At 38.0% G+C, this 15940-nt stretch overlaps 1 protein-coding gene across 1 annotated transcript; it reads right to left on the bottom strand.

The window, feature by feature from the left end:
- Window positions 1-12006: 12006 nt before the first annotated feature.
- Window positions 12007-12771, bottom strand: LOC105872249 (coiled-coil domain-containing protein 178-like). Its single transcript, XM_012766109.1, is given in 1 exon segment — window positions 12007-12771. A coding segment is annotated over 1 exon segment (765 nt).
- Between the last annotated feature and the right edge of the window lie 3169 nt (window positions 12772-15940).

Raw genomic sequence — 15940 nt, 5'->3', positions numbered from 1 at the left:
GAGGAGGAGTATATAAAATGTCAGGGTTAGGGGTTAATATTTTACAAAGGGTAGCCAGGGAAGACCTCGGTGGGAAGGTGCCGTTTGGTTAAATACCCCAAAGAAGTGAGAGAATGAGACATTTGGATATTTGGAGGAGGAACATTCCAGGCAGAAGCAATAGCCATTGCAAAGGCCCTGAGTGTACCTGGCCTGTTTGAAGAAAAACAAGGCCAATGTGACCAAATGGAAGTGAAGGGCAGGAATACCAGGTGATGAGGCAAGAGCCAGTTGCGGGGCCAGATCACCTAAGGACTGTTTATTTGTAAGGGATATTTGTTTGTCCCTAAACATAGGGGTAGTTATTTGTTCAAGAATGCATATTTGCATGTATGTGTATCAGATCATGATACGGATATATTTCTTACTGTGGGTCAAGGTCAAAAGGATTGAAAATCCCTATCTTAAAACTGACCTAGTCTTGGACTCAAGAAAGGGTTTCTCTGGGCTTGACATTTAGGCTGAAATCTGAAGAACACATAGGAGGACATGGGGGAGGCAGACTAAAGACTTTTCAGAAGATGTAAATTTGGGAATCATCAGCACATGCTCAGTATTTGAAGCTCTCAGTATTTGCAGGTGTTTTTGTCTGTGGGAAGTAAGGGGCAAAATTAAAGCCATTGCTAACCATTCCTGCTTTCTGTTTCTTATTTTGTATACACATTTCCTGTAACATTCATCCTATTGAAAAATAGCATAAAAAAAAGAAAACTAGCATATAGTAGTCATTTATTTTTTATAAAAGTTAAATCTTTAAGGAAGCTTCCTGTTTCACATACCATAATAATAGCAAGTCAGTTAATTAAAAATTCATATTGAGTCTCTTTTATTTAAATGAATAAGAAATTCATAAATACCTTAAAGGATTTTCCACATTTTCTGAGGCTATATCTTTTTCTGTTTGAGTCCATGATTCAGTTTTTTTTTTTTTTTGAGACAGAGTCTTGCCGTGTTGCTCAGGCTAGAGTGCCATGGCATCAGCCTAGTTCACAGCAACCTCAACCTCCTGGACTCAAGTGATTCTTCTGCCTCAGCCTCCCGAGTAGCTGGGACTACAGGCATGCACCACCATGTCCAGCTAACTTTTTCTATATATTTTTAGTTGGCCAATTAATTTCTTTCTATTTTTAGTAGAGACAGAGGTCTCCCTCTTGCTCAGGCTGGTTTCAAACTCCTGACCTTGAGCAATCCTCCTGCCTTGGCCTCCCAGAGTGCTAGGCTTATAGGCTTGAGCCACCACACCCGGCTGAAGCATGTATTTAAAATAATATACTAATTTAAGCTAAAATAGAACCAATTTTATTAGTTTTCACATATAGCATTGAATTAGAATCTAATTTTAACTTTTCTAATTAAAAATGTGTAATGATTGATTTTTGAAGAAAAGCAAACTGGAAAATATATATATATTTTTGAGACAGAGTCTCACTCTGTTGCCTGGACTAGAGTGCCATGCATCAGCCTAGCTCACAGCAACCTCAAACTCCTGGGCTCAAGTGATCCTCCTGCCTCAGCCTCCTGAGTAGCTAGGAGTACAGGCATGCGCCACCATGCCCGGTTAATTTTTTCTATTTTTAGTTGTTTGACTAATTTCTTTCTATTTATAGTAGAGACGGGGTCTTGCTCTTGCTCAGGCTGGTCTTGAACTCCTGAGCTCAAGCAATCTTCCCGCCTCGGCCTCCCAAAGTGCTAGGATTACAGGCATGAGCCACCACGCCTGCCCAAAATGGAAAATATTTAATCTGTTTTAAAGAACTTTAACCATTGTTTCAAATAGCTTTTTTTATTATTATAAAGTTAAAACATTGCTATTGTAGAAAATATAGAAAATACATAAATGTATAAGGAATAAAATAAAAATCACCTATAGTCATATAACTCAGATATAATATCACTATTTATTTATTTTTTAATTTTCTGTTTTCCTCTGCATTTATAGACAGTGGGATAATATCACTATTTATGTTTTACAATATTTCCTTCCAGTTTCTTTTTTTTTTTTTTTTTTGAGACAGAGTCTCACTTTGTTGCCCAGGCTAGAGTGAGTGCCGTGGCGTTAGCCTAGCTCACAGCAACCTCAATCTCCTGGGCTTGAGTGATCCTTCTGCCTCAGCCTCCCGAGTAGCTGGGACTACAGGCATGCGCCACCATGCCCGGCTAATTTTTTTATATATATATCAGTTGGCCAATTAATTTCTTTCTATTTATAGTAGAGACGGGGTCTCGCTCTTGCTCAGGCTGGTTTTGAACTCCTGACCTTGAGCAATCCGCCCGTCTCGGCCTCCCAAGAGCTAGGATTACAGGCGTGAGCCACAGCGCCCGGCCATCCTTCCAGTTTCTATGCATATATTTGGTGTCTATTTTAATTTTGTTAGTATACTATAACATACTAATAATGGGTAGCATTTGTTGATCACATATTATGAGCTGGCACCAGGCCAACTACTTGTCATACATCACCTCATTTAATCATCATCAGTACCCTATGAAAGTAAGTACTATTATTATCTTTATTTTATAGATAAGGAAACTGAGGTTCACAAAGATATAGATGAAGTTCAGGCTCAAAATATCAGCTTAATGACTAGTTGGAGAGAGGAAAAGGAACTTCATCTAAGATAAATGACATAAAAGATGGAATAAAGACAGAAATGAAAAAATGGTCCTGGGTGACTAATAATATTTTTCAACTGAAAACAAAAAGAAAAAATGGTATGTTTATGGGAAAATGAAGAAAGAATCCTGCTCAACAGGAACAGATAGGGCATATTGGAGGGGCTGGTTTTCATTAGGCTGTTTGAGTTGTGAAGAACAGAAACTCATTCAGGCCATCTCTATTAAGAAGGAAATTATCAGTAAGGAAAAGGATGATACTGTAGGAATCCAAGTCTAGGCTCCCTGTTAATACGCCTCTACTACTTTTTGAAAGTCTATTTTAGAGTGTCTATTTGCTTTCCCTCCAATTACCAATTGGCTCCCATATTCTTTATTCTTTTATGTCCCTGTCAACTAAGGAAAAAAATCAGGCTTTTAAAGAATTAAAGTTAGTTTTATTCAGGAATCTTATCAGCCGGGCAAGGTGGCTCACGCTTGTAATCCTAGCACTCTTGGAGGCCGAGGCAGGCGGATCGCTCAGGGTCAGGAGTTCGAAACCAACCTGAGCAAGAGCAGGACCCCATCTCTACTAAAAGTACAAAGAAATTAATTGGCCAACTAAAAATATATAGAAAAAAATTAGCCGGACATGGTGGCACATGCCTGTAGTCCCAGCAACCCCGGGAGGCTGAGGCAGGAAGATTGCTTGAGCCCAGGAGTTTGAGGTTGCTGTGAGCTAGGCATGACGCCATGGCACTCTAGCCAGGGCAACAGAGTGAGACCGTGTTTCAAAAAAAAAGGAAAAAAGGAGTCTTATTGAGGATTGTAACCCAGGAGTCATTTAGAGAGTTTTTGTTAGACTGCTCCAAAGTAGTGTTTTAGCCACGGTTTAAATACAGGTAGTAGCGGTTCTGTACCTGCTCAGAAGTTACATTAGAGTAAAATCTCATCAAAGTTTTTGCATGAGGGTACATCTTGTCATAGACCGCAGAGGTATAATCACTACTCCTGTCAGACGTTATGTACAGGAAAAGGCAAGGGCTAGAATGAGTGAACTTACCTTTTCTAATTGTTATGATTCAGGCAGAAGACGTGGGAACCTGCATTCTATCCTGTTAATCGTCTTCAGGGCATTGTTCTGGAGGGCTGCACTCAGTCAGGGGCTTTGTGAAATTCTGCTGGCAAAGGATTTTGTGAGATTCTAATGGGAAGCAGAATGAGCAGACATGGCTTCTTATGTTGGCTACTTTGCCTCACACCTCTGTATTTTTACTCCAAGGATTAAGTCAACATTTCAGCTTGTTCATAGCTTATTATTGTCCACCTGTTCTCTTTCTACCTTATGATCATTCCAGTTTTGCTTCCAGAGCTAAATTGCCTAATGTAGGCTTGAAAGGCCCAAATATTAACATAACCAGGATAATGGTTCTGGAAATAATGTTGGAAGGAGAGGGCAGGTGTGAGTAGTGACATTAGCTCTTCACTCCAGCCACAATAGGTGATGTATGATTCCCTGTCCCTTTGAACATGCTGTTTCCTCTGTTTCAAATGTACAGGTTTGTTTGTTTGTTTATTTGTTTTTGCATATTAGGTGGCTTATTTTATTGGGTATCATTGCCAGTATTACAGAACACATTCTTACATTAAGGAAACTTCCCTGAGACACATGCCTAGAAGGCCTGCCAGGGACAGAACTGTACCCTCAAATATACACTTTTAAAAAGTTACTCTTGGCCGGGCCTGGTAGCTCATGCCTGTAATCCTAGCCCCTTCAGAGGCCGAGGTGGGAGGATTGCCGCTTGAGTTTAGGAGTTCCAGATCAGCCTGAGTAAGAACGAAACCTCATCTCTGCTAAAAGTAGAAAAATTAGCTGGCATGGTGGGGCATGCCTGTTGTCCCAGCTACTTGGGAGGCTGAGGCAGGAGGATCGCTTGAGCCCAGGAGTTTGAGGTTGCAGGGAGCTGTGATGATGCCACTGCACTCAGAGAGCCAGGGCAACAGAGTGAGACTCTTGTCTTAAAAAAAAACCAAACCAGGCAAGGTGCGGTGGCTCATGCCTATAATCCTAGCACTCTGGGAGGCCGAGGCAGGTGGATCTCTCAAGGTCAGGAATTTGAAAACAGCCTGAGCAAGAGGGAGACCTCTGTCTCTACTAAAAATACAAAGAAATTAATTGGCCAACTAAAAATATATAGAAAAAACTAGCCGGGCATAGTGGCACATGCCTGTAGTCCCAGCTACTTGGGAGGCTGAAGCAGAAGGATTGCTTGAGCCCAGGAGTTTGAGGTTGCTGTGAGCTAGGCTGATGCCATGGCACTCTAGCCCAGGCAACAGAGTGAGACTCTGTCTCAAAAAGAAAATAAATAAATAAAATAAGAAGTCATTGTTCTGTTTTCCCATAGCACCCTGGGTATGTCTCTAGTATAACATCCATAATTCCTTATTATAGTTATTGATCTCCTTTGTCATGATTGTATAATAAGCTTTTCATAGGCAAGAAGAATGAATTAATGAATATGTTAGTCAAAATTTATTTAAATTTATGTTATATAGCATCAGTTTATTCATTCATATGATACTTTAGTGAGTATCCAGTATATTCCAACTTACAAAGGAGGCACAACCTAAGTAGATTTTAAGAATCAACAGATCCTTCTACTTTACCTATGGGTAGATCCCAAACCATTGCAGCTGGGACAAAAACTCTCACAAACAAGGTCCTAATTAATATATAGGCAAAAGAACCCTTAAAGCCTCCAAGGGAAGGGGAAAATAATATGAGGTATTCATAAAAGCAAAAATAATACTACCAGAAGTGCTAAACAATTACCCTATACCTAAAATGCATAAAGCAGGTTGGCTACCAAGCTTGATGTGGTGGTGCCACATAGGTACACCTGAAGGGAAGATTCAGAGACATGATGAACATTTTTGCCACCTGTGGGACATACCTCTTTAAGAGAAAAGAATGGTAAGAATGGTCTTTCAGTGTTATGCAAGACTGGCATAACAGCAAACACCTGGCATTTTATCTCATTCCTTCATGCGTTTCCCATAGTGAAGCAGTCAGCCCTAACATTTTTTTTTTAAAGAGTTGAATAGTCTTGAGATAGGACTATTTCCTAAATAACTATACAGGGCAAAAACAAAGAAAAGTACACAGGGTTCTCTAAATCATTTTGCGACCTGCTTAACTTTGATTTTATTTTTCAAACGTTTTTCACCTGTTAGAAAGATGGCATGTAAAGTGTTACATGACATTCAACGCCTTACGTGGAGTATAGGAGATCAAAACAGACAAAGATACCAACTGTGTGACTCAGGCTGTACCTTCTAGGAATGTACAATGTATTCATTTCGATGATATCATTAAGGGCTCAGGCTTTCTCTATTTTTCAGTCTGTCATTTCCAGCATGTTGGTTCTTGCTCTGAGGCTTGTTCCCTTATGACTGCAAGATGATATAAGATGGTGTGTCATCAAATTGAAGAAGTCTTTTTTTTCTGTGGATCTATTTTTATCTGTTAGGAGAAACTTCTGCTGGATGCCCTGAGCAGACCTCTATGTCATAACTCATTGGTCAGAATTGCTTCACATGCTCATGCCTAAACCAATTATTGGCAAAGGGAATGGAGTGACTATAATTTGCACCAGTCAAGATTGCTGGTCCGGGAGAGGTGCAGCCTCCCTTGTATCACAAGGCTGCCGGAGACTCGAGCAAACAGGGGTTCTCTCAGCAAGCAACAAAGTTGGTGGATGGGCTGTAGGGAAGAATGGCTGTTGGCTAGGCAACCAATAATGTCTGCCACACAAGTCTACAGTGGAGCACTACCAGACACACACACTCAAAAAGCACAGTGGCCTGGGCCATTTAATATAGGGGCACATACTCCCACATTTGTTAGAGATTTATTATGTGGTTACCTGGTGTAGCAAATAAGACATGGGCTTTGGAATCAGACAGTCCTGTTCACTTAGCAGTGACTTAATCTTAGAGAAATTAGCTTCTCTGCAATTCAAGTTCCTCCTTTATAAAATGGGAATAACAGGCTGGGTGCGGTGGCTCACGCCTGTAATCCTAGCACTCTGGGAAGCCGAGGTGGGAGGATCAGGAGCCAAGGTCAGGAGTTCGAAACCAGCCTGAGCAAGAGCTTTACTAAAAATAAAACTAAATTAATTGGCCAACTAAAAATATATAGACAAAATTAGCTGGGCATGGTGGCACATGCCTTTAGTCCTAGCTACTTGGGAGGCTGAGGCAGAAGGATTGCTTGAGCCCAGGAGTTTGAGGTTGCTGTAAGCTAGGCTGGGCAAGAGAGTGAGACTCTGTCTTAAAAAAAGAAAATAAATAAATAAAAGGGAATAACAGTGCCTACCTCTAAGAGCTACTATGAGGCTTGAATCCTGTGATGGATATAAATTGCCTAGAATACTGTGTATGCATTTAATGAGTGTATGTTTCTTTTCCCCTTTATTGAAGTTACAATAATTCATAATGATAATTCTGAGTCATCAATAAAATGTTAAATGTTACTCCCTATTTTCTGTTTGGAAGCAGTTATTTAATATATATCAGAAATATTTTTGTCAAGTCTGATTAAAATAAGAGATTCATAAAAATCACAAAAATTCATAAAAATAAGATGTTCATAAAAATGTAAAAATTCAGTTATGCCCAGAGCCCAGAATGGCTCACTAATAATAATAATAACTGCCAATATTTGATAACTTATTAATTCTATGTACATTATATACATTTTCTCATTTGACTTTTTTTTTGAACTGGAGGTGGGAGTTTGGGCTAGTGCTATCAGTGGATAAGGTGAGGGATGCTGCTGAACATCCGACAATGCACAGGAGAGCTCCACACAACAAATCATCTCATTCACATTTTACAGGAATGCTGTAGGTTGCACATTACTACTTTTATTTTGTAAATGAAAAAGCTGACTTTCAGAGAGGTTGAAAAGCCCAAGATTACATAGCTAGTAAGTAGACTCCCTGGGTTTATCTTTATCTAACTTTAAAGATCATGCTCTTTCACCTATAATGCATTGCCTGAATAAAGTGAGAGAATGTTAGTAAAAGTATTATTAAAGATTTAAAAGATCCATTTACAATATCAACAAAAGATATAAGGTACCTGGGAATAAGTTGTTAGGAACTGTTGTGTAAATTATTTAAGGAGACAAAAACTGTTGAAAGATATTAAAAGAGATTTTAATAAAATAAATGAAGAAATATACAGTGTTCCTAATAGTGTAATGTGCATATTTTGTATTGTTTGAGAATATTCAACTCTGCTATAAAAGAAAGGAAAACAAATGGATTAGCCAGATGTGGTGCTGTGTGCCTGTAGTCTCAGCTCTTCAGGAGGTTGAGGTGGGAGATTGCTTGAGCTCAGAATTTTGAGGCCAGCTTGGGCCTACAAAGCACAACCCGTCTCAAAAAAATGAGATTGTTGAAACTCTTTTTAGATGTGCTAAATATATATAAGTAGTTAAAATGTAGTATGTGTGTGTTAAACAAATAGAAAGGGTTGGAAGAACCAAGAGATACATAATATTCATGAAGCACTAAAAAACTTAAATAGTCATGATACGCTAAATATACAAGAGGCTCTTGATATTCAAGATGCACTAAGTAACTTAGTATGTGAAAGTACTCAATATTCATGAGATCTTATTCAGCTATCCATTGGTGACACTCATTCTGGTCCCATGTGTCCTCTACCAATAAGCCACAAATAAAACTCGAGATGTGATGCACACCGTCTGGTGGATGGACACATTTGAAGCTCTGCCTCAAGGGGGGAGGGGAGACAAGAGCAATGTATGTAACCTTAACGGTTGTACCCCCATAATATTCTGAAATTTAAAAAAAAAAATCAAGATGATCAATAGGGTAATTGAAAAGCTACAGCTGTGGCCAGGTAGATTTGCCACTGAGTCTCTCCAGTAGATCAAGTATGTATCACTGGTTCAGGGCATCTCCTGCCTGTGGACTTCCATACTGTAAGCTTGGCTTTGTTCCTTGTAACCACCCTAGTAGTGGGGGCTGTGGTTGGAATGTTCCTTCCAAAACTCATGTTGCAATTTAAGTACCACTGTGATGGTATTAAGAGGTAGGACAGTTTAGGGGTGATTAGCTCATGAGGGCTTAGCCCATATCTGGCTTATTTCCCTCAGCATAATGTCCTCCATGTTGCTGCAAATGGTAGGATCTTCTTGTGTTATAAGCCTGAATAATGTTATGTTTTATATATATATAAAATATATATATACACACACACATATATACACACACATCATAATTTCTTTACATACAATTGATATTGCTCATTAAATCAGATAAGAGGAGAAAGGAGAATAAATATAATATTATAATTATTATTATAATTATACTGTCTTTTATAATTACATAATTCCATTTACCCATGCTTTTTTGTTTGTTTGTTTTTGGTGTGGATTTGACTTAGTATCTAGGGCAGGCATCCTCAAACTACGGCCTGCGGGCCACATGCAGGTGTTTTTGCCTGTTTGTTTTTTTACTTCTAAATAAGATATGTGCAGTATGCATAGGAATTTGTCCATAGTTTTTGTTAAACTATCATCCAGCCCTCCAACGGTCTGAGGGACAGTGAACTGGCCCCCTGTTTAAAAAGTTTGAGGACCCCTAGGGTCACTTGTTTTTCAGCCTGAAGAGCTTCCATTAGTATTTTTTGTAAGTTGGATCTGCTAGAAAAAGTTCTCTCAATTTTGAAAGATATATTGGCTGGATATAGGGTTCTTCTTTTTTTTTTTTTTTTAGCTTTACGGTAATATAATTGATAAAAATTACATATATTCAATGTGTACAGTGTGATGATTTGATATATACACACATATGAAATGACTACCATATCAAATTAATCAACACATTTATCAACACACGTAGATACCCTTGTGTGTGTGTACGTGTGTGGTGAGGACACTTGAGATCTACTCTCTTAGCAAATTTCAAGTAAGAAATGCAATATTGGCGCAGTGGCTCATGCCTGTAATCCTAGCACTCTGAGAGGCTGAGGTGGGAGGATCGCTCAAGGTCAGAAGTTCAAGACCAGCCTGAGCAAGAGCGAGACCCTGTCTCTACTAAAAATAGAAAGAAATTAGCTGGACAACTAAACATATATACAAAAAACTAGCCGGGCATGGTGGCACATGCCTATAGTCCCAGCTACTGGGGAGGCTGAGGCAGGAGGATCCCTTGAACCCAGGAGTTGGAGGTTGCTGTGAGCTAGGCTGATGCCATGACACTCTAGCCTGGGCAACAGAAGTGAGACTCTGTCTCAAAAAAAAAAAAAAAAAGAAATACAATACTATTAACTGGAATCACCACTGTGTTCATTAGATCCTCAGAACTTATTTATTTTAAAACTGAAACTTTGTATTCTTTGACCTGTACCCATTAACCCATCAATATAGAATTCGTGTTTAACAGTATTTTTCTTTGAGCGCTTTTTGTTATCCCACTGCTTTATAAACCTCCATTAGAAGTTAGCTGTTAATCTTATAAGTGGGGCTTTCTTGAGAGTGGTAAGTTATTTCTCTTGCTTTTTTCAAGATTTTCTCCTTGTCTTTAGCTCACAGTAATTTTACTATTTGTGGATCCAAATCTTTGGATTTATCTTTGTGTTTATCCCAGTTGGAGTTAATTGACTTTCCTGAATGTGTTAATACTTTTCAATAAATTTGGAAAGTTTTCATTCTTTGAATATTTTTCCTTTAATCTCCTCTCCTCTAGTATTCACATTATGCATATTGGTGTGCCTAATGGTGACCTCGTTTCTTTGAGACTCTTGTTATTTTTCTTCATTCTTTTTTTCTCACTAGTCTTTGGTTTGAATTATCTCTATCTACTGATCTTCAAGTTTGTTAACTCTTCTGCCAGTTGAAATCTATTATTGAGCCTCCCCCCCCAGTGATTTTTTTTCAGTTATTGTACTTTTTCACTCCAGAATTTCCATTTGGTTCTTTTTTATACTTCCTATTTCTTTACTGATATTCTCTGATGTGACATTGTCATTATACATCCCTTTGCTGCTTTAAACATGGCTTCTATTGTTCTTTGATTATATTTATTTATTTATTTTGTAATTAAAATATAATTTATTATTTATAAACACATACATATATATAATTATACAAATTTTGCTTAGAAACAGATGAAATTCATGATAAAGATTATCTTTGGTGAAGGAAGGAGGAAAACATTTAACAACTTGTTTTATTTACTTTAAAATGTCTATAAGCAACTATGATGCAATTTTCATTTTGTGCCAGGTATATATATATTTTTAAATATAATATGATCCCACAATAGAAGAGCTAAATGTTTAATCATTAAAACAACTTTACTTCATTTATATATTTTCATCAACAATAAAATTTACTGATATATTCTTCTTGCATTCGCCCTCAGTCCAATGACAGCTTTAAAAAATACCAAACTATTATAAACCTCGAAAATTTTATTAGTAGGTATATTAAATATTATTAGTATTTCTAAGTATCTCCATATTGCTTTCCACAGAGGTTGTACTAGTTTGCAGTTCTACCAGCAGTGTATGAGTGTTCCTATCACTTTTGGGGACTTTTTGATAAAGGTCATTCTCACTGGAGATAAGTGATATCTCACTGTGGTTTTGATTTGCATTTCCCTGATGATTAGGGATGTTAAGCATTTTTCCATATGTTTGTTAGCCATTAGTCTATTTTCTTTTGAAAAGTTTCTGTTCATGTCCTTTGCCCACTTTTTGATAGGGTTGTTTGATTTTTTCTTGTTGATTTTCCTGAGTTCTATATAGATTCTAGTTATCAGCCCTTTATCGGATATGTAACATGCAAATATTTTCTCCCATTCTGTAGGTTGTCTGTTTGCTCTACTGATAGTTTCCTTGGCTGTGCAGAAGCTTTTTAATTTGACCAGGTCCCATTTATTTATTTTTGTTGTTGCTGTGATTGCCTTTGAGGGGATGGACACACTTGAAGCTCTCACTCAGGTGGGACAAGGGCACTATACCTAACCTAAACATTTGTATCCCCATAATATGCTGAAGTATAAAAGAAAAAAAATACTTCTAAGTATAAAGGGGAAAAGGGGAAGTATAAGGGGAAAAGACACAGTTAACTTGAATACCAATTGATGGTAGTATGTGTAGATAAACAGCAGGCCAATTTTCACTGAAAATGAAACCTTTACAATAATGTTAATTTCTCATGTTCAAACCATTTTTGCATATCTAACAGTTTGTGAAATGCATATCCATTCATTTATTTATTTCCCTTTTTTTGTGTGTAAATTTCCTTTAGGGCTACAGGTTCTTGGTCCTGCTTTAACTCAGCAGAGGGCCACGCTCAATCATGAAGTCTATGTCTGCTTGAATCTTTGCATTCGCTTCTTCTAACTGTGTCTTTTCTTCCTCAAAATGTTTTAGTTGATTAACTTTATCTTCAAGATGCCATCGTAATTCTATAAAATCTCTTAAATCAGCCTCGTGTTCTTTCTGCACAGGTAATGGGAGTTCTTCAAGTTTCCAGATTGACCAAGAGTCGATTTTTGTGTTAAGCAGTGTCTTTCTTGATCTTTGTTTCTTTAAAGCTTCTTCAGTTTCTGCCTGGTCAGTTTCTAGACTTTTAATGAGATGGATGGCATCTGATAGTAATGTTTCCATTTCCTGCTTTAATTCTGGACACATTTCATCTCTCCCTTCTTCTGGTTTGACCTCTTCCACTGGTGTATTAGTACCCCTATCTTCTTTCAGATCTTTCGTGGAAGAAGTTCTGCTCCATTCTTCAAAAGAAGTTTCAAACCTTTTTAAGTGCTCCTGTATTTTGGACTCCACATCTTGGATGTGTGAAATCATTTTGTTGACACATGGTGCTGGGATGTTTACTATAGCACAGCTGCGACATCAACATGGGTAGCCAAAGTAAATACCTTTATTCACCCCTTCAGTATTTGTCATTTCACTTTCATGAAAAATTTCAACGGCTTCCTTAGGGGCACCAAATAGAACCAACCCTTGTGATGTGGCATGGTCTATCTTGCTTTGATCATCTCCAGCAGGAGAAGGAGAAATTTTCTTGTTTTCAGGCATAGTGATTAACAGTATTTTGAAACCTTGAAAGAATTTTCTTGAAAGACCTTTGGAGGGGACGAAAACGATGTAAGTCCCTTTGATTATATTTATAATGACTACTCTGAAGTCTTCATTAAATGTGATATTTAGTTGCTCTCACAGTTTTTATTGCCTGTAATTTCCCGCAGTTTATATCATAATTCCCTTTTTATTTGCATGTCTCCTATCCTTTTTTGGATTGGAACCTGGACATTGTAGATAATATATTGTAGTAATTTTTGTTATGAGTGTTCTCCCCTAATTCTATCCCCTTGGGCTTGTTTATAGTTATTTGCTTGTTTAGTTCTCGGATATCACTCTTAGGGGTACAGCTTTGGGTTTACCCACAGTCACCTAATGATTGTACAGGTTTTGGCAGGGCTCTCTGTTTTGTTCCCTCACCACTTCAGCTGTTGAACTCTACTAACTGCCAGTTAATAGCTCTATTTCTCTAACAATGCCTTGGGAGCATAAATTGCTCCACAAACTATTTTAATCAAATTTAATGCTCTGTTGAAAGTATAGTGTCTGATACCAGTATTTAAGGTTTTTTATGATCCCACAAAGACTCTTTCAAGCTACCTCTTTCTCCAGTTCTCTCTGGCAAATTTGCCAGCCTGCAGTTTACCTTATATCTTCAATGAATCTATCAATCTACTTTTAGTCTAATTCTGGTTCACATATTAACCTGCAGTACAGACCTTCAAGTTTATCAAACCCCCTTCTTTCTGCCACTTTGGCCTTTACCTTTTGAATACTTAGCACTGCAGAGTTATCAAAACGGATGTCCAGACTCTCACCTACCTCTTCAGGAACTGATAAACATAACTGGAGCAGGAGTGGTTCCAAATTTCAGAATCATTTTCTACAGTCCCACTTTAGCATGCATCTTCACGACTACTTCTTCATTCACTTGTTAGCTCGTTGATGCTCATAATCAGTTTTTTTTTAATTAATAGAGACAGGGTTTTTCTCTGTTGCTTCGGCTTGAGTACAGTGACATGATCAATCTTAGCTCACTGCAGCCTCAAACTCCTGGGCTCAAGCAGCCTCAGCCTCAGCCTCCTGCCTCAGCCTCCCAAGTAGCTAGGACTACAAGTAGCTAGGTGCATGCCACCACATCTGGCTAATTTTTAAATTTTTTGTACAGACAGGGTCTTACTATGTTGCCCAGGCTGGTATCGAACTCCTGGCCTCCAGTGATGCTCCCATCTCAGCTTCCCAAAACACTGGGATTTCAGGCATGAGCCACTGTACCTAGCCAGAATCACATGTTTCATATTTCTTGGAGAGTTGTAGTTGCCCTCAGTGAGAAATTCATGCAAATTACCTTGTGTCTTAGTCTGTTTGTCCTGCTACAATAGAATACCTGATACTGGGTAATTTACAAAGAACAGAAATATATTGGCTCACAGTTCTGTAGGTTGGAAAGTCCAAGAGCATAGCATTGGCATTTGGTGAGAGCCTTCTTATTGTGTCACCCTTGATGGAATGCAGAAAGGAAAGAGAGGTTGAGAGAGAAAGCAAGAGAGATTGAACTTGTAACCTCAAACCCTTTTATAATTGGCATTAATCAATTCATGAGGGGGGAGCCCTTGTGAAAGTTGCAGATACCAGGATGAAATCACTTTTGTCAGACTCAAAGTAAGGCTCACACTTACTTGTCTGAAATAAGAACTTTCTCCAAGGACTTTCTAAAAACCCTTTCATATGCTTTACACATCTCCTGTTTTGATAAAGTTTATCACTAGACATTCTTTAGTACTACCGTAATTCAGGTAAGATGTTCTTGAAAGAACATTTGCCCAGTAATAGCATCTCCACCAGAGAACTGACAACTTTGGCTTTGAACCTCTGGAATCAATGAACTACATTTCTAAGCAACTTATGTAAATCTCTCTCTCTCTTTTTTTTTTTTTTTTTTATTAATAAAAGCTCCCCATACCCTTCCTTCACCAAAAACACTGGTGGTTTGCTATTTATTACATATTATAATCCTTATTTCTATTTCTGAGTAAACCCAACTCTAGTGTCTTTTTTTTAGGTTGACACCTCATGACCTAAATACTTCTCTTTAGGCCTCACCTCCCAACACTGTTGCATTGGGAATTAAGTTTCCAACACATGAACTCTGAGGCACATTCAAACTATTGCACCTTGTCTGCCACTATTAGAATCAGATATCTTCACTCTGTTTTTTAAACTAAGGATAAAATCTCTTACATAATGCTACACCTTCTCCTACAACCCTCTCTTTTATCAAATATGCGTGCAAACATGCAGAGTTATTCTCTTATGTTTATTATATAAAGGTGAAGAAAAGCTTATTTTATGGCAAATGTTATTCTGCTATTTTGAAATGATTAAGAAAAAAGTGATTTCTCAGGGGACCTCTTGTTAAATTCAAATCCACAATATTTCCAGTTTACTGTAGAGAAGAGCTCTAGAAGGATATTGTCCAAAAAGGAAAAGAAAACCTTTTACTTCTAGGTTTCTCCTTTGGGGATTTCTCACATAGCTACAGGCTACTACCGCCTATCTCAGCTCCTTCAGAGATAGCTCCTTCATTTAAAAATTTACACCTAAATGTAGGAAAAAACAAACCCTCAATCTCCTGTAAGATATGCTTATTGGTATGTGCGTATGTGTGTGCATATAAGTACACACACACACACACACACACACTTAAAAATGTTTGAGCTCACACAAGTACCAATAATTGCAACCAGATGCCAAAGGGTCTTTATTGTCCTCCCTCATTCCATATTTGTATTTCTCTTCAGGGTGAGCCTTGCCTCTCAGTGGGATTACTTAACTATAAATTTTACCTATCTGCTAGAGTTATTTAGCAGGATTGAGCCTCAGTTGCCCATAGCTATTACCTGCTTGATAACAGTAACTTCATTGGTTTTCTTTTTTCCATTCCCTATATTACTTCTCCACCTCTCTACTGGTGCTTCTGGAACTCACTTCCCAAGTAAACTTCCTGTACTCAAATCCTTATCTCAGGATATGCTTCTGAGGAAACTTAGTGTAAGTCACACTCCCACTCACCTACCACTGATCCCACGAATCAAGAAATGGTTTTATAAAAACTACCAATATACAGGTTTAAGGCATACTATTACAATAATAATATAGTAAACTA

This window comes from Microcebus murinus, chromosome 11, assembly GCF_040939455.1.
Source record: "Microcebus murinus isolate Inina chromosome 11, M.murinus_Inina_mat1.0, whole genome shotgun sequence".
Classification (NCBI taxonomy): Eukaryota; Metazoa; Chordata; class Mammalia; order Primates; family Cheirogaleidae; genus Microcebus; species Microcebus murinus.
This window is presented reverse-complemented; position numbering and strand designations above follow the sequence as displayed.